General features: G+C 36.5%; 1 protein-coding gene and 1 long non-coding RNA gene across 3 annotated transcripts in view; one reads left to right on the top strand and one right to left on the bottom strand.

The window, feature by feature from the left end:
• The window catches only part of LOC107077352 (uncharacterized), a 28,245-nt gene extending 8,512 nt beyond the window's left edge, over positions 1 to 19,733 (bottom strand). The window contains exons 1-3 of the mRNA XM_069189077.1: positions 19,269 to 19,733; positions 6,755 to 7,545; positions 15 to 176 (exon numbers count right to left, since the gene is read on the bottom strand). Coding sequence (XP_069045178.1) covers positions 15 to 176; positions 6,755 to 7,545; positions 19,269 to 19,410 — 1,095 coding nt within the window. The 5' untranslated portion in view covers positions 19,411 to 19,733. The remainder of the gene's footprint in view (positions 1 to 14; positions 177 to 6,754; positions 7,546 to 19,268) is intronic.
• On the top strand, positions 42 to 3,766 carry LOC107077353 (uncharacterized). 2 transcript variants are annotated; one of them, XR_011189440.1, is made up of 3 exons: positions 42 to 131; positions 1,360 to 1,487; positions 3,607 to 3,766. It is a non-coding gene; the product is annotated as an uncharacterized lncRNA (long non-coding RNA). The 2 variants fall into 2 exon arrangements; XR_001478396.2 differs by lacking the exon at positions 3,607 to 3,766 and adding an exon at positions 1,689 to 1,987.
• Positions 19,734 to 19,784: the final 51 nt, after the last annotated feature.

Raw genomic sequence — 19,784 nt, 5'->3', positions numbered from 1 at the left:
CTTTGTTTTCTCACCTCCTTCGATTGTTTTGTGCGGCTTTCCTTCTGCAGGCTGCAGATTTGCCTCTGGAGCTTGAGATTGTGCTCCTGGAGCTGCCCGATCTTCTCGATGAGCTGGCAGATGTGCTCCAGGTATCCCAGACCTGAGCCAAGGGGATTTGTCTTCCCCTGATTCACCTGAAAACACAAACACCCTCAAGAACATTACACTGATGTACTGTACCGCTTTCTACACAATTCAGAATACACCCTTGCTAAGGTTTGGCTGTTACAAAGTTTGAAACAAAACATAAATAAATTCAAATGAGAAGAACAACAATTCCAATTACATTTTAATAAGTCTATTTTCAAGTTTCATTTCAGTTTTTAGTGAGCCATATTCTTTTTACTGTAGTCACCACAGGTTGTGCTCAGGGTTTACAGTGTGAATACAAGAGCCATGGAACCCTCTTTTCTAGAATTGTTTTGTTTGTTTTATGGCATTTTATATCTCTTTAAGCTTGCATACAGTATAAGCTTACATTCTGTTGTAGTATGTTTAGTGTGTTCTGGCAATTTCATTATTTTTTAATAATACAAGGTATCTTGAAACCCAATCAAACCTTTTGTTTCAAAGAACATAAATTCAACATTACTCTTACATACAGGTAGGTTTTAATTTGTAGTTGCTTGTATCCTTGAAAAAAAAAAAAAGTAAATACTAGTCTGGCACATTAACGCGTGACTTTAATAACTCTTGAGTGAAACTTTATATGCAGAGTTTTGAGAAAGATTCAATATGTTTCAGCCACTACAGCAAGCCATCTTTCAAGTAATGAAAGAGTTCTCAAGAGTCCTCATTTAGATTATTTTTTAAAAAGGAAGGAAAGTAAGTACAGAAATAATTCAAAGCCTCTTTTTTGTGACTACATATGAATATTTCTGACTCCACCGCCAGAGTGTACCTTTCACTTCTTTGTGTGATGGTAGACTTACAGTATACCACTTTAATGAATGACTTGTTTCCATATCAGTAATGAAGGTAGAAATCAGATACTACAGCATATCTTTATCCATTTAACCAGCAAGACCTGAGCAGGGATCGAAAATCATTAACATCTGATTGGTTGGTTCTTTTACAGTAGCTACTGATTACAGAAGGTCCAATCATGCTTTACTACCACCCAGTATCCTGGGTAATTACTGAGCTCTTTCTGCTGTACCTGAAGAAAGCTTCCATATCTTGGTCATATTAGACGACCAAGGTTAATTGCAACTGAAGGTTGCAAACATATTTACTGGGTATTCCACCCTCCAAATCCAATTATTTTGAAATGTGGAGTCACACCTAACCTTTTTCTTTCCTTTCCTTTCCTTCCAGCACTCTTATCACTGAACCCATAAAGACCCTTCCCCTTCGGAAAGATAAAGACATTAGCTATAGAGGGTCTCAATGCACAGCCATCAGAGTCAAAGTTTGACCAGATCCATCTATCACTTATGTGGCAGGTAAGACCGAAACACGAAACTACATTGCAATATCCAATATTTTTGGAGAAAGTGATATTTTCTGCAATCAATTGAAGTTTTATTAATTTATTTTAATTAGCTTGGTACAGTTTCTGGAGCAGTGGAAGCAGTGTGAAAAATAATGCTGTTTTATAATAACATATTACAAAATGCATTTGTTGTTCTTTTATCAATCTACAGTATGCATGCCAGGTTGGAGTAGAAAAAAGCAGAGTTGAAGGACAATTAGCCATTTCAAATTATAGTACAATGAGGAGGTAAATAATAAAAACAAATACTGTCTTAAAGGATTCTTTGTATTTTGACTGGGCTAGTTCCCTGCTATGGCTCAGAAATGAAGGGCTTTGTTTTTCATTATTTATTGAAGTGTGCATGGCAGTGCAGATTTGAAACACGCAGATGTTCTTATTTAGGAAATAAAGAGGAAATTTTGAGCAAATATTTACACAATCACCACATTCCAAAGAGTTCCAAACAAAAGCTGGAAGTGATCTCAGGTTGGGTTTCCCAGAGCCCTTTTCCGTGTCACGGGTACTGTGTGACTGCCTGTTGTTCCAGTCTGGGGGACCAGCTAGTGGAAATGAGCCCTAAACAATAGGAGTGATACCATGATGGAATGTCTAAAACGAATATGGAACAACATTACGCATTTCCTTTTAAATATACAGTAGTGTCATTTGGTCACACAGGTTAAATACCATACTGTATGGTCTGAACAAGATTAATTATAATTGCAACAACAATCCTCTTCTTTTCCTTCTCACTCCCTTTTCCGTCTTAGATTTATTCCTCACAAAACCTGCAAGGTGAGAACTACTGTAATGGTAACAAATTCTTGAGTGAACTGGATTCCAGAAAAAATATGTAAGATGTCTATACCAGTCGAGGTGACTTCAACACACATTCTAACTAATTAGATGTCTCACCTTCACATTTACAAGCCTTGGATGATCAAGGCAACCAAGAATCCTGAATCTTGTTGGTGTACACACATTACCTTTTGAAATAGGATTTGAAATATATGTTCCAAATCCATTGAATGCCATACCCAATACCTTTGGTACAATTGAATGTCATGTATTGCAATACGCACACACTTTATTACTTAATAAACTAAAGTTGTATTCGTTATGATTCAAGGAATACTATTCATTCTGCTTCTGGGTATCTGATCTCACTATTATTTTCTTTAGAGACACTAGGATCATTCCTATTCTTCACACAGTCGCAAAAGTGTTTGAACACCTAGCCTGCAGAATTTCATCTGTGAATGTTTATAAAATTCAGATTTGACTGTTATGGGGGTACCTTTTTCTGGAAATTATCAGTCTGCTGACATTACTATACTACATATTTTCAGAAAATCTGTCTTTTCTGGAAAGTATCAGTCTGCTGACATTATTAATCACTCAGAGGATAGGAATCGCATACCTTCTTTGTAAAGCAAATGTGAGGCAGTGAGAATTTATGGGAGGTTTATTTAGATCCAAGGCAAATTCTTGAGGGGTGAAGCACATAGGCGTGAAGCGTGAGAATGTTCAATTGGTAGATATTAGACGGCAATGACAGTTTCCTGGATGTGATGTGAGAGCAGACTGATCTTATCAGAGCCCTCTGTTGATCCCCCAACAATCTGAGCGAAGAAAAGGAGTCTAGAAACACTCTTCCCTTCTTCCACATTTCCAACCCCTCTCCAATTACTCTCAAAGTTTTGTGAGGAAAACATACTGTACACAGCTCTGCCTTATTTAAATTTCAAAATTTGCTTATACTGTACATGTAGACATTCCTATGAGCTTACAGCAGCAATTGTCAACTCTGTCCTTACATCCAATTAATATTAAGCATTAATATTACTGTAAGAAATCTTAAGAACGTAAGATAAGTTACAGACAAGAGGAGGCCATTCAGCCCATTTGGTAGTTAGTAGCCAACAGATGCAAGGATCTCATTCAGTCGTATCTTGGAAAGAAGTGGATATCAGCTTCGACAAAATGGCTGGGTAGCTTGTTTCACACTCCCACCGGCCACCCTTTGGGTAACAAGTGCTTCCTGTTTTCAGTTTTAAATGCACATCTGTCTCTGGTTCATGTTTCAGGGTTTATTCTCAAGAAATCCACTGAACCAATGGGAGAAGAAGTATGTTCCAACTAATCAAACAAGTAACTGAGAGCACTGATGGAATAAAAAGAACGGAAGCTTTCATGCTATGAAGGATTGAATTGAACTTGTTTGGAGATTAAAACTTTAATTTACAACTCAGATAATATTACCACAGGGGTCATGAGTGTGTTTTTCTTTAATACTGATGGCTTATTTTGCTACGTAAGACATGAAAAATGTCTCTGAGGAAAGATTTTTAAAATGCTGTTTCAGTAAGTGAACGGTATCCGATAGATTGCTTACAAATAATTCTGGGATGGTGCCTGCCCCTTTCCAAGGAGTGAAAAGGTTATGGAAAACCTCTCCCATTCTTTAATAGATTTTTCCTTTGTCTGTGCCTCAGAAATAGTTTCCTCAACATGACAATATTCCAGAGGAATGAAGAACCAGATGTGGTGGGCGTGCACTAAGATATGGGAAGGTGCTTTGAGTTTACTCTGTGCTTACATTCAGTGCTGCATGCCTGAGTCAAATCCACTCGATTCAACAACTCATTCAACAGCTCATTTCAGTGCAAAAACTATATGTGCTCTGGAGGCAACATCAACCTGTTTTCCTATCTCTCATTGATAAATTGCATATGTGCATGCCTTATCAGGTCTGAAGTAACAGGGATACTGTATTAAAACAACGTGAAAATTACATATGTCAATATACAAACTACCCAATTCTGCTTTCAGAATTGCACACCACATGATGAAGCTGTGGGAAGAAAGGAGCACATCAGAATGTATAGAATGGATTTACATCCAATATCAATAGTATCCCAGTAGAGGTGACTACTTTATGCTGACAGTTATACAGTACTGATGTTATGCCAAGGATGTTAATAAGTAAAACCCTTCTTTAAGGGTGTTAAATAGTAAAAAAAAACTTAGAGTGTACTGTAGGCCTTGAAATTAATGGTGTTTTGAACCAAGCTTTGAAAATATGGATACTGCAGGGAAGCTACAATATATAAGAATTAAGACTTTTCAATTGTCTTCTATTAATCTAAACCAAGGTTGTTCAATCCTTGAGATTCATAGGGTCTATTTTAATCCAGCTGTGTTTTTAATTAATAAGTCATGCAGGTATGTATTTTTAGACCAATAAAACACAAGACAATGAAATCTGCTGGATGATGGTCAGTGAAGACCAAAGTAAACAGTATTCTATCAAAGTAAACAGTATTCAATCAGTGTTTTACGGTTGTTTGTGTATTTTTCTTTTGGGGGGCTTTTTTTCATTTAATCATATTTAGTGTAAGGGCAGCTGGCTCAGAGGGGTTTTCTGATTTTAGAAGTCTGCATCTGTGTGTCACTCCTACTCATTTCATAACATGGAAACTTATCAGATCAGACAAAGTCTTTGAACTGACCATGTTTGAAGAAAAACCATGTGACTCTTCCTTTCCTGGACTACAGAGCTCCATTTTGTTCCACAAGGAATTATCTTATTAGCTCCAGTGACAAGTGATGATAAAGCTTGAGTTTACCGCCCGGCCTGCTGTCAGCACTGCACGCTAATGTGGCTATAGAGAAATACAGAGGGGCCCTGAAATGATGTTGGTCTTCAGCCCTATACAGCAAGGCTATAAAAGGGCCTTTATCTCAGTAAATATGTGAGTAATTCAAGCAATTTTACACCTGTTTTGCTGAAGCCAAATAGTCAGGCCTCTCAGGCTGGCGATGCAGAGTAAAGTGAAAGGCTGCCGCAAGGTGCTCAGCTCTGACCGCAATCTCTGATGCCATCTGGGAAATCACCCTGTGCAGATGAACAGGTGCTGCTAGACAAGCAAATGCATGGAAAGAAACCTCCCCGTCCCACCTTCACATACGGGTTTGGGTTTAAAGAACAGCACCTAAGCCTTTTCTCAAGGGTTTATTTCAAATTTAAGATTTCGCTTTTTTGGTAACCAAACTCATTTCTGTTATTGCCATACAATTATCACAGGTCCCATGCTGCATTCATGAAGGCCATTTATATGAATGGATAGTGTTTGCCATGTACCTTCCATATGAGCCAATCGAAATGTGACTGTTAGGAAAATATGAAATTCTGGCTCTGGTACTGAGGAGTGCTTTCCAACCTTTTTGTGTGAAAAAAATCCATAATACCTCAGGGCACTCAGAATGCAAGGTTACTGTGTGAGCTTTCCATGCAAAATGAGGATCCAGTAAACATTTCCTAAGATATCATTTGTGGAGGACATAAAAAATACACTACGGAAATACAGTATGGAAGTTCAAGTAAGTAGCTTGCTTCAGCATGCGTAGGCTGCAGGGGAACAAGTACGGGTTAATTCCATGCTGAAATGAAAAGGGACACAACATTTTGGCCGTGGAGCCTTCTTCGGGTGTCATACCTGAAGGTGTTACAGCAGTCCCTTTTAACTCTGCCATAAAGCTGAGTGACACCTTTATGGTGTACACCATACAATAATGATTTCCCTGTAATGAAGTATTGGCTTTGTGAAGATGTCATGCAGAAGGAATGAGTTTTTATTTTTGCAAAACTTCCATCAAAACCAGTCTCAATGGAACTGTGATTATTTTGTCATGCACGGACAAAGTCCCTCTGGAACAATGACAGAACTTGCCACAGCCCTCAGAGCATGATGGATGTAATTTTATGAAATGATGGGGTACATCGTTTATTCACCTGCACTACTGCTTGGTGTCACCTGAGATCATATTGAGATATGCTAACTCTTCCTGCTGACCAATAACTCAATATTCTTTTTCAAATCCATTTTATTGGTAGCACATGTGATAACCCTCATTTTACAACTATTTTACTAATTTAGTAATTTAATCAACTATTTTACTAAGAACTAAAATATATTGCTAAAGGGCTTGTTGGGTACCCTTTCAAGTGCTGCTTTTATTTCTTATGATTGTATATCAATTCATAAAAATACAAATGATCCCTTTATTGATAACCTTAATCAATATTGCTATGTTGCAATGTGGTGGTAATATGGTACAGTATATGCATTGTGAACCTTCACTTATGTGAATCTTAACAGACTATCCAAGGTGGTGTATATTAGGGAGGAAAAGTAATTGGGCACTTTAAAAAGCAAATAAAAGGCTGAGTACCTCACTCAGCCTGCAGCATTCATCCATGTATTCATCCAGGCTGTCACTCGTGGGATATTTCTGCAATGGCTGTTCTTCAAGCTCTACTTCAGTCATGTCATCATAAGCTTTTGTGGAGACACCCCTTGGCATGGCACCTGCAACAGAGGCCTCTGCTGCAATCTCCAGTGCAGAATTCACTTCTTCTTCCTCTGAAATATTTTCCAAGTTTTTGGTCTGCTTTTCATCTGCCTCATTGCTTTCTTTCAATTGGCTAAAGTCTATTGTGTCGCTTTCAGTGATAGGCTCAGTTCTGGATTCCATCAAATCCAGTTCTTCAGGTGTCTCCTGGATAGTGGTTTCTGCCTCCTCTGTTTCTGGGCACTGGCTGAGTAGCAGAAGGGGGTCTGAAGAAGAGTCCAAAGTGTTGAGAATCCCAGAGTCACAGGAAGACCCCCGGCTGTGAACCACAAAGCTCTGTTCAGACCCCGTTGGAGTGGAGGGGGAATGTGCCCCACTAGGGAGCTCCACCCCAGAGTCCTCAGATTCAAACTTGAACAGTTTGGACAGTTTGAGGTCCTCAGCACTGAGATCAGAAAGCACAGACAAGTACTCTGTTTTGGGCTGAGGTTCTTCTAGCACTAGGGCGACCTCACTGCTGACCAAAGGGTCCTGTGGCTCTTGCACATCTTTCTCTGACACAGCGTCCTTAGGGGGTGAATTTCCAATATTCACAAACTTTCCCTGAAAGTTGTTGAAGATCTTCATCTTCGTTAGCACTACTTCATTCTCCATTGCCATTTCCCCCTTCCCTATGGGAAGAAAAAGCATAAACATATTTTATTTTTGGCTCACAACCTTTTATTCATTTCCAGAGCTTTTCCTCTGCATCTGCGATTGTGTAATGTTTTTTGTCCATTTTATTCTGAAATGTGATGGCCTGCTAACATAAAAGCTTCAATGGCTTATTTTTCTTTCTGTTACAATAGTTGTAGCATTTTAATTACTTTCCAAAGCTGTTTTTTGATCAAATTCAGGTTTGCGCTGTTGCTACACTCCCCACACAAGATGATTGAAAGCACATGAGAATGAGCAATGATTGCCCGCCTCACAGCCATTCCCTGAGTTCTCATCAGCGGACTCCACCAGGAAACCTGCTATGAGCTGAAGACCACAGACCTATAATTGCTCATCTTCAGATAACCAAATATGTTTATTCATAAAATATTAATTATGTCCGAAATAATGTAATATCTTCTGGTTCTTTACAAAGGTCTCTTTCATTTACTATGGGATTATATTGATAGCCCTCTGTAAACCTGCCATTATCATTGCTTCTTTTTAGAGGAAAATCGTGATGCAAGATGCTTGAAGTAACATTACATTTAAATTTAGTATATCATGTTCATTAAGTTAACACTTACAAGCATGTTTTTTTTAATTTGTTCCTTGAAGTGAAAAATACAGATAAACAAGCTTTATTCCTAACCCACTGGTGCAAAAATGCTGAACATGTTACATACATTTAAAAAAACTGACAGACTGGCATTGATCTTTGTCTAATAACAATTTGGGCAATATTGATATGTACCACCTGCTCTTTCCCGTTGTGAGGAATTTGATATTCTGAGTATAAATAAGTGTAAATCAAAGCATTTCCTAAATACTGAAAAATTATAAAGTGCTTTCACTTTGAAGCTGCACCTTAATATGCTAAAAATCACAATTATGTCAGATTTTATCATGTCTGTTGTGGAAATGATTACTCCATTTTGAAAATGTTTCGAGTGGGGTTAAGAATGTTTTTTCCAAAATGTATATATAGTATAAATTTGCATTACAATTGTTTCCACTCATTTAAAAACAATATCTAATTTAAAGACAAAGCACAACTGTTCTGCACAACATTCATGAAAATAGAATGTTACACAGGAATTTGTTTTACTGTACTGTACGTTGTTGTTTTTTTGTTTCAGAAAGAAAGAAAACCTTTTAGTCCCGTAGGAAATTCCATTTTGATAACCATTTTACAATTTGGTAATAGCTGTGTAAAAACAATGATTGCATTTTAATCTCTTTAAGTCCTGTGTTCAGTAAGGAATTTGTCATTTCCTTCTTCCAGCAATTGGAATGTGTTTTTTCATGGACTTCATTGTTATACACACTGCCCACTACCTCCTGCTGAAAAATCAGGTAGTAATGTATCTTGTAATATAGCAGTTTCTCCTTTGTTTTAATATTAAGGTCTTATTTTGCTGGCAGTACGGTGGCTTTCTTGATAATACGTACAAGAAAAATGGTGACTAGTTGATATATTAATTTTTTGGGAGAGCTAAAGGAAACTTTACATTGTAATTTTCTATAGTGTATAAAAAATAGATATCTGATGAAGCTGTGACACAACATGTACTGTAAAACAATATTTCCCAGGCTTCATTTTTGGTATTCTATTTTTCTGTTCTTACTGGCAAAAAAACAAAACTGATCCATTTATTTAAAAATATTATTTTTTGCCTCACTGGAGAAAAGACTAATCAATATTTATATGCAGTGTTGTTGGCCTATTTGTTATTACAGTGTATCACTTGTCCAAGTGAATTAGGATTTTGGTGCTCAGAATGTTAATGCCCTAATAATTAACAAAGATAGATGTCACATTTCTTTCTTGAATCTGTTTCTTTCTTGAGATGTTAGAGGAAACATATTAAAAAATATGGAACCACTAAAGTACAATTTCTACACACATTCAGCTAAGATAAGTAGCCCTAGAGATCACCACAATTGGATAGTAAGATGTGACAATAGTCATGCAGAACCCCAGAAACAATTCATTATGTGACCTGGTTTGGTTTTCATGACTCCAACTTGTTAAATCACTTTCTTAAGAACATTTTTACTTAAGAAAGCCAAGGAAAAGAGATAAGCTTTGCCAGTTGCCAAGAATTTGCTGATAATTCCAGCCTAGAATTCCACAGGACAGCAGGGGCCCGGCGGACAGGCAGCCCCCCAAAAGACACCCACAGAGATATAGTTTTAGGAGGAAAAAAAACATCAGGGAATTTAGTATTTTCTTACTTCATACAAAGAGCTGATGTAGAAACTTTGACTAGAGAAACTGTTATAGTTTTAGAATATTTATTGTGGAAGAAAAATAACATTCCATATTCCAATTTTCATCATGACAAACTAATTGTCAACACTCTGTAGTCTTGAAAGTTTCAAAGTTTTAAGTAATTCACAAAAGATATGCCAATGAAATATGCTTTTCTAGTAATTGGTGAAGTTTGTTGCCTACAAAACTCCCAATATCTGAAGGTAAAATGTACTGTAAATGTTTAAATGTAAATTGTTTCGATAGTCATGTCGCACTGGATTCAAAGAAAGTCCAAATATGTTTCCTGTTTCTTGACATACTGTACAGTACAGGAAACATACTGTACATGATAGTATGATTATTTCTACTGTCTTCTGAACTTCAATAACTCTTTGACCATCTTCACCTTAAAATTAAAAAGTAAAATATGAAGAATAGGGATCTGCCATTTATTTATCCCTCTTTGTTTATGAAACACTGTATCTTACAAAGCAAACATTACATTTGCTGAGGTCAAATGTACAGTAGCTTATGAACGAGGTTAGTGATATACAGTATGTTGCATAAATTGTATTATTTATATCTACATGTTTGCTTAGCTGCTTCTAAAAACAAGCTAGTACCAATTAGAAGAGAAAAAAAAAAATTTGCTGGGATTGTATTGTATTTCCAATCCCATTATGTGGGATAATGGGATTGGAAATACCATTATCCTACCATTATCTAACTATTACTAGTTACAGAAAGTTAAACTGTTGCAAGTGAAAACAATGATCTCCACAGTATGTCTGATTTTGACAGTGCTGCAATCACACTGCCTCTCAACTAGCTTGAATAAATGTGGAAAAGTACTGTAACTAGAAAACAACTGGGTCCATGTGTTGAGTCCATCTGTATTACCAAAGATAATCCAGAATCTCTATAGTGTTCCAGTGAATAATACGTGATGAATTTGTATATGTGAATATTGTACCAGGTACAGATCATTCTTTATCATTAAAACTGTAGTACTAAGTGAAGTGAATGCAGAGAGTGTCACAGATATGCAATATTATGTTTTTATCTTCTGCAGCACGCCTGTGAGTGTGGTTTGTACTTACTGTATTTTTTCAAAGGATTTTCCTGTGGTTTTGCTGCACCTTGTAGTGTCTCTTGTGTCATCAATGAAACACTCAGAATGACGAATTAAACTTAGATGTTGAAGACCAAAGGTTCATTCTTGCACAAGATAAAGCTTATTGTTTTTCTAAGAAATCTTAACTCACCCCAAAAGTTGCTGTTCTGCTTGTAAATCGATTAGACCTTAACAATCCCAAATGGGATCCACTCTTTAGTAAGAATTATGAAGTAAAGCAGGCTCACATTGTGGAGTAATCACATGCAGTACAAGAGGTTACAGGGTTATCTTTTGACAGGTGAGGTGAAACGATCAATCCCTAATAGTAACAACTTTCCACACCTGCTTTGTAAGATTTAATTGTCTTTCAGACCATCTTCCAACTCTTGAACTAAGAACTTTTACTAGGACACAGATTTTGAAAACATCACCCAAATTGTGGCTCAACATTACTGTGACTGTGTCTTGAATTCAGCTTCACTTTCTTCACTCATGCACATTTTCTGTGTATTCTGTTTTATCTTCATGCCTTGTCTTAAAATATTTAAAAGGGCGGTGAAGACTATTTTTTGTCTGTCTGCACAATCTGAAATACACAGCCAGTACTGTCTTGTTATAATGTTTAATGGTTAGAACCATGAAGAATGTGCCTAAAATGTTAAATCTGCTAATGCAGTTCTCTTCGAATTTTAAAATATTTTTAGCAATTGCTTTTAACTATCAAGAAAACAGCTCCCACTACAGAAGAAGTGCAAAGATCAAAAGGGAACAGCAGAGCTCACAGCTGTACCCTCATGCCAGGCTGGTACTGTATGTAAGAAATGTGCTCTCTCTGGAGTCAAAATAGGACTCCAAATAAAAGATCATATAATATATTACAGGTGTGAGTTGGGAAAAACTAGATCAACATACTGTGCATCTACATTGTGCACCCTACAAAACTACTGAAGGTTTCTCAAACCTCGCTTTAAATAAAGGGAATCATATGTGTGCTGGAACAGTCCAGCAGCACCTTCAAAACAGCAACTTTAACTCCTGAAAACCAACATTCTTTGAATACCTCCTAATGTAACCCTGAACCACATTGACTTTAAATTTCAGTTGTTTCTCAGTTATTAACGCATTCACAAAATAAACCAAGTAGATTTCTATGTCAAGACAAAAAAATGGCAACAAAAACAATAAGTCAATGAAGACAATATTATATTTTCATGGTGTAACTGTAAGGATGAAAGAATGAGTAGCTTTCTTTTTAATTCCCATTCATTGCTCGGTTCAGCTTTTACTAATATGAGAAGCATTATTATAGCTTTGAAGAAAAAGACAATACCTATTTTACCACGCACTTCTAACCCCCCTTCTCTCCCTCCTTAATAGTGAATCACCTTAGTAGGTGTACTGGGAAATTTGAGTATAAAGTAAGAAAACAGATATGAAACAGCTTATTCAGCCCTACTTATCTTTCAAAATGACCTAAAGTCAGTCTGCCTTTCTTCAATAGACTTAGTTAATTATCCTCTTACCATGTTCACTTCACATGTGGGTGTTAACACTATCAGTAACATGTAAAAACTGCTAATGTCTTTTCAAGTTTCATTGATGCGCATTATCATCTCACTCTAAATGTTTTTATCAGTGCCTTCATTTCACCATGCCTCCTTGAATAGCATTGTTAATAACATAATCTTTTTTTTTTCTATGTGCCTGTATCTTGGTAACACCAGTACTACAATCCCGACATTAGCTGTGTTTACTAAAATTGATTTCTTTATTGTAGGCTGTAATCCTGAGCTTAGAACAGCTTTATTGTCCAGTTGTCACAGATTTGGTCTTAGCTACCTCTCTGAATTTTTTAATTTCCACACAAATGCCTTGTTGAAAAAAAAATGTTTAAAGAAACCAAATCTCAGGCATCTTGTTTAGTATTGTGACATTATAACTAAGATTTTATTTTGAAAAAAGTCAGAATGTTCATGTAATTAACTAGTGAGAATTACTAGTCTTTCCATTAAGGACTTTAAGTAAAGACGTTAGACAGTGAAGACATTAATGAAAGCATTATGGACGCAGAATGGATATAATTTAATGATGTACACACTCCTGAATGTTTTCATGGAGAATTTAAACATCTCTTCCTTTTCTAAAAGATCAAGCTACACTATAAAAAGACAAAGACATCTTCAAAAGTAGATTACAATGACAGCTAATGGAAACACAGCAGTTTATCCATCCTTGTGATAGGATGAACAATAAAAAAATATTTCCTTCATTGTATTCTGCATGGTGAACATTTTTCCACTGTTGTTTCCATGTTGCCATACTTTACATGTAGATCGTGTATATCCTTAAAAAACACTACTGTAATCTGAAGATAAACGGAGTTTGTTCATAGTTTAAAACCACAGTCTGGAAACTTTTTAGCATTTTAGATAATTTTATGTACTTTTTTTTCCAATTATATGGTTTAAAGCAGGTGATTATACAGTAGGTCATTAAAGTGTAGTCAAATTGAAGTCTGACACAATCTAAATGACGAGGGAAAGTTACCAACCAATAGTTTATGAGTCATAGAAAGTGATTCCTGACCAGGAGTGCCATAAGATTGAATTCTGCATCTAGTACTCGTATTTCACTAATCCAGATTTCTCGTAAATACATGGTGGAAGAGTTCTATAGGAACTGTAAGTGTACTTAAGGTAATTGTATTTCATTGGTTATTCTCTAGTACAGATCTACAGTAAGTTAAAACTGTTTTGCTTTAACAGACAAACATTTGATAACAGCTTTAAACAACAATTAAAAAAATGTTCTATATGTATATAATATATATAATGTATATATGTATACATATATATGTATATAATATAATTCTATATTCAATGTCAAAATAACATGGTGAGTCTTTCCTGAGTGGATTTTCCATATTTTAGTAGGATTTTCAGTATTTCAATATTTGCATTAGAGCAAAAGTGCTAATGTTGTGTGGTGAAAAGGTGCACAAGCCGTCAGTTGCTTAATGTCTATATTTGCCTCAAGAAAAAATGTTAATTGAATTGGAGCCAGTGTCAGAGGTGGAGAGGTCATAAATATCCCTAGGTCTAAAGAGTGCTTTTATGACTGGAGAACATGTGAGAATACCATCTCCTTCAAACACTTTGGGTGGCCAACAGCTTATCTGGGCCACTTTACTGTGAAGACCCCATTGAGAAAATTAGATTGTCTGAAAGGAAGTCTGAACTGATACAAGAATGTTAACCATCTAATGCACATCATTCTTATAGAAATTTTCTGATTTTAACAAAAAAGTCCAACAGAATATTTCACTCACAATGACACTCAGTACATATTCTATACCATTTGAACCTGTAGCATTTTTGTAAATCAAAGAAATACTCTTTTTCCATAAACGTATGTCTATCGAAGGTTTTTGCACACAGTGCTCTGAGGCGTACACCAGACCTCACTCAACACTAAGTGTAAATATTCACTGAGAAAATCCACTTTACTGTTAAACAATAGAAGGTCAAAATGACCCTTACAGTCATAATTATGTGTTGTATTACCTTCTTAAGCCATTCCAGATCTACCCCAGAGACTTACTATGAGTTTAATTTAAGTTGGCCCAGCATGTCAGTCATCATGCGAACACTAAAACAAAAAGGCTATCAATTTGGTTATATGCAGGACAGATACAAATACAGAATGTGGAGAGCAGCTATAAGTTATGATGGACTCCTTGTCAAAACTTCTCTCGGTTAGCTGAGTCACCACACTCCTCCAGCTGCAGAAACGAAAGTAGGGGGTAATTATGTCAGTCTAGAGTTCAGCACATGCCGTCTTTTTTACTCAGTGATTAACATCCCCCAACTCCAGACGGCTTTTTGTTGTTGTGTCTACAGCATGTGTGTATACAAATGCACTGATGAAAGACATGTTCAAATATTTCAGGTGGTAGGCATGCAAGCTAATGTATGTGTTTGGACTGAGAAGTGGTTAATTGATAGAAAACAGTGAGTACAGTTAAGGGGTGAAACGACTTAATTAGTAGAGAAAGGACTTAATTCGGGATGTGTATAAGGAGGACTACTTTTCTTAAGTTGTATGTGTGATTCCACATAAAAGAAACCTTCCATATGAGATAATGTAAGAAAACATTTATACAGAATCCCACTCGTTTTTATATGATTATAATCTGTCTGTGTCAATGACTAGATGATTTCCTAGTCTACCAGCAGCCTGTCTCTCCTACCTCCAGGAGAGATGATGCTGAGCAGATGTTCCACATGATGAGGTGTGAAATAGCTTCTGGACATTTTAAAGATGGATGCTCTAAGACAATTTCACTTTACTTCACTTCACAGTTTCTTTCTTTACAGCTTCAGCTTTTGTTAATGTTGTCAAAGCAAAATACTCTGACCTTAAGCATTTTTTCCACTGTTCCACTGTTACTGTCAAACAGACCTTTTCAACTATCTGAGTTCATATGACAACTAAGGACTGTACAGGTGAGGTAATTCAGTTTGGTATGCTAGATGCTAATTATTTTGAACAATACCTGTGAATGGATCACCAGCAATTGGTAGAAATTTTTGTTGGAGCAACATATGGAGCAAAAAGTTGGTACATATGGAGCAAAAAGTGCCTTTAACTGAGAAAATCATTGACAGAGAAACTGATAAACAGTAATCAGGTCACACATATTATGAGTATCATAGTAGTACTAGATTCTGCATTTGTCCTGTGATCCTACTGTAGGCTAATACCTCAGTGTAATTCTACTGTTGTGCTCCAGACAATTATTTTAAGCCAGAAAGAATATTTGAGAATGTCTACTTAAGTAAATCATGGGGGCATCATAACTGAGATATTTTACCTCAAGTGCTCAAGTCCACCCAGCTGTATAAATGAGATCCCACATTGCTATGATGAACCAGCATCCTGTCCAGGAGGAAGGGTGATTCTCTTGCCCACTTGGAAAGCAACTAAGCCAGTATGACTGAATGGTCTACTTCAGTAAATCAATAGTTACATCAATGTGTACATTTATAAAAATCACAACCACTTATATAATTATATTATTTTGGAATAAGTACTTTTCATTTCTTCGGATAGCAAAACTAAATAAAAATAACTTGTATTTTGAGCTTGCTCCTCAGCCTTCAGTTTCTATTACTGTCTTCTTTTATTTTTTGTGCAAAGCCTTTACTTTTACAACAGCAGTATCATTCAGAAAATCATGTTAATGGTAAATTAGAGCCTAACAGACTAGAAATACCATAATCTGTACTGTACTTTTCATCACCCCTGTCAGTTACATATTCATTTTCTAAGATGAAAATAGTCTTACAGAATAGACTTCTCACAAGTCATACCAACTAAAGAAGGGGGGGAGTGGTATGATGGTTTAAAAAGAGCATTCAACATGAAAACAAAGGTGTTTAACTAGGTAAGCCAGTTTAAGGAAACAGCAGTCACTGAATGAGGTGTTGGTTAAGAATCACTGCAGCGATTGGGTCTCTCAGGAAAGGAGACTCATGCAGCATTTTACATTTTTTAAACCTATTCAAAACATAGTATCCAGTAGCTTCTTACCAGCCAATTAAATTGCCCTGATGTAAAATGAAAAAAAAAAAACTAACTTCAAATGGGGTTGGACAAACCATTGCCTAAAGACTAGTAATGTTCATTGTAATTGTAGTCATCCTTTCAGTACCACCGTAGTACTGTATACAACAAGGTATTTGATGATTAATTATCAGGTACTGTACGGTATGTAGCATTGCATTTGTCAGCCATTCTTTTGAACCATCAAATAATAGAAAATGGACAGAAACATGCCTCAAACATCTGGTGACACACATATTGCATAACATTAACACATGACGCCAGATTTCTTTTAATTTCTTAGGATTCAAGCTGTTCTTTGTACTGCTGGGGGCTGTGTAGTGAAGTGTAGTAGGTAAGCACATGAGCTCTTGTCTGACAGGGTGTGGGTTTAGGTCCCCACTCAAAACACTGGTGTTGTACCTCGAGTGAAGTACTTTGCTCTGACAGCGGTCCATCCAGCTGTATAAGCATACTGTAGAAATATATAAGTATAAGCATCGCTGGGGGGTAATCCTTGGGAGGAAACAGTGTCTTATTCAAGGGGGAAATCATATGCTCTTTATCCATTTAATGCTACAGAAACCAGAATGATCTGTGATCTCATGTACTGTATTTCTATGGCTCTGGTACAAACTGACTTTTTTTAGATGCTGCTAGTAGTGTTATAGACATCTCGTGAACATTACGTCTTGAAAAACACTAGTTTTTGAATCATGGTTGCTCATGGTTTATACCTATAAGCCAAGGCCAAGCTTTACCTTTTACATTCAATTGGAAAGCAGCAACCTTTCAGTGTCATGCAACAACTACACCACCCACATAATTTATATGTTTCTGTACTACAGCACATTTTAAGATAAAATAAGAAAATGTGGAAAACTGCCTATTTTTATATAATTTGGTGCACTCCTTGAATACTTCAATTACCTTTAATTAAATACAGGAATATTTTTCATATTCAACCACCAAGGATATACCCGTTCAGCCAATTGTGATCCTCATATGCAGAAAAAATAGACATAATTAGCCTTACTTGTGCATGGAAAATGACAAAGAGAGGTTCTTTTGAACTCAGTAATGAAATGAATCGGGAGCCAGGCACAGATTGTAGGTTTGTTAATTTATTTGGGATTTTTCTTGTCTGTAGCCAAAATACATGCTGAGAACCCTCTAAGTCAAAACATTGTTCCTCATATGGGAAGCTTAAGGAAACTACCAGGAAACTTTCCTGATAGTTTTCTGATCTTTTTCACTGCCTAAAGGAAATACGGTTTTAGATTCCCATTGACATTGAAAAAGGATTAATTTTGTGATTCACTTTAACCCTGGCACAGTGACTCATATCCTGCAGAAAGCAGCTTGGTATAGAGACAACATTTCCATGCAAAACCTGAGATGATCTACTTAATGACAAATGTTATCCTTTTGAAACCTTGTCACATTAAGTGGCAAGAGAGTAATCTAATATAAAGATTCATTTACAGGTGTAATACAACTGTTTCAAAACCATTAATGATCCAAAATAAGAGAACTGTGTCACCAGCAGTTTCTTCCATTAGACCTCTTATACTGTACATCTCACTTGCTACTTAATGAGCAAGACACTTCCTAGTCTTGAGTCGACTAAAAGATTTCTATGTTATTTATTGTAAAGTTCAAATATAATCAGCATGAGTCTTATTTAAAATAGTTGGTCAAATAATGCATAGCCTTACTGTTTATTCTGATAATAGTCAATACAATGTAATTCGTGCAAAGTGTGTCTTTTGAGTGTGGAAAATTGGTACTGAAGGACACATTCATGGCTGTGGTTTATTTTACTTTGATTGGAAGATCAATGCAGTCTTCAAAAGAATCTAAGCCTTTTCACCTTAGTTCATGCTAGGATGTTGGAGCACTAAAACATCAAAATAAAAAGATCCACAAAGATATTTGTAGTTAGTTTTGAATCAAAAGCTACTTGTATTGTCTTGCTATAAAGAAAAGATATTTTAGTAAATATCCTTCTAGCATCCATTATAATAAATCATGTATTATCACTTAGCAGTCTGGAAAAGTCCATATACAGTATATATAAAATATTTTTCTTCTGATCTTACATTGTGCTTTGTGGAATTAACATGATATTTTGCTTTTTATAATTTTGTAAACTGTTGAATTGAGTTGAATAAACAGCAATAGAAACAAATCAATACTACAATTTTTACAAAAGCCAATATCTCGCATAAACATAAGCTGTGAGGTACTACAGTATATAAATATTGCACAAAATGCCTGTTTTTCATTTAATAAGACGGTTCCTTAAAGGAAAAAATATATATATACAATCACAACACTTACAGGAAAGCCTCTACATTGCAGTCCCCCCCACCCTTCACCCCAAAAAAGACTTTTGATGCCACTAAACTGTTTTAGACTTGAAGGGAGTTTCTCTTGTAAAATATAAAGCTTTCCCCCAAACCTTCACAAAGCCAACTCTGACCTTTAAATGCATCTTGAACATTATCATTTTCACTGCAGCCAGCACATCAAAGACAGAAATTACACCCTGTTTGAAATGTCTAGTCTTTCTGGGAGCTTGAAAACACACACACATGCACAAGCCCATAACGTGATTGAAGCCCAGCTAGTAAAGACAGCTGGTATCTGGTACTGCAAACCTATGTGTTAAGTCTGAAGTCACAAAATTGTAAATAATAATTTGTGGCATACAGTACCTTTCCTCCATGGGGCAAGGATAGTGAAGGGTTTGTGCCAGCTGAACACCATGTGGGTTCTCTTGCTCTTCTGGTTCATTGATATAATCCTCTTGTAGCCCCAGTCCACAGCTTCACCACTTGCTGGAACCAGTGACAGCATAGAAACTGGCACTCAACAGCAGTGACATCTAAGCGAAGCTGGTCTCAATAAGCGTCCATCATTCCCTCCACCTCCACCACTGTTTCACAGCAATCCCAGCTCCCCGGCTGCAATATTTGTCACTTACAGTACGTTCCTCTTTCAGTCCACGTTGCAGGGGTGTCTGACCTAACAAGTTCAGGTCTTACGTTTACCTCTCTCATTCTATGATCCCCCTGCGCTGCGTGCTGAGTGTTCTCTTGCACGAGGGGAAAGTGAGACCTCTGCAGTGAGGCTCCACACTTTCAGAGACTGCTCCGCTGAATGGCAGGCTGCCAGCAGTAACCTACCAAGGGAGCAGCCCATTGGAATTCCTCTTTTGCCTTCCAGTAAGC

The sequence above is a fragment of the Lepisosteus oculatus genome, chromosome 4 (assembly GCF_040954835.1).
Source record: "Lepisosteus oculatus isolate fLepOcu1 chromosome 4, fLepOcu1.hap2, whole genome shotgun sequence".
NCBI lineage: Eukaryota > Metazoa > Chordata > Actinopteri > Semionotiformes > Lepisosteidae > Lepisosteus > Lepisosteus oculatus.
Note: the sequence above shows the minus strand (reverse complement) of the source record. Positions and strands in the feature narration are given on the sequence as shown.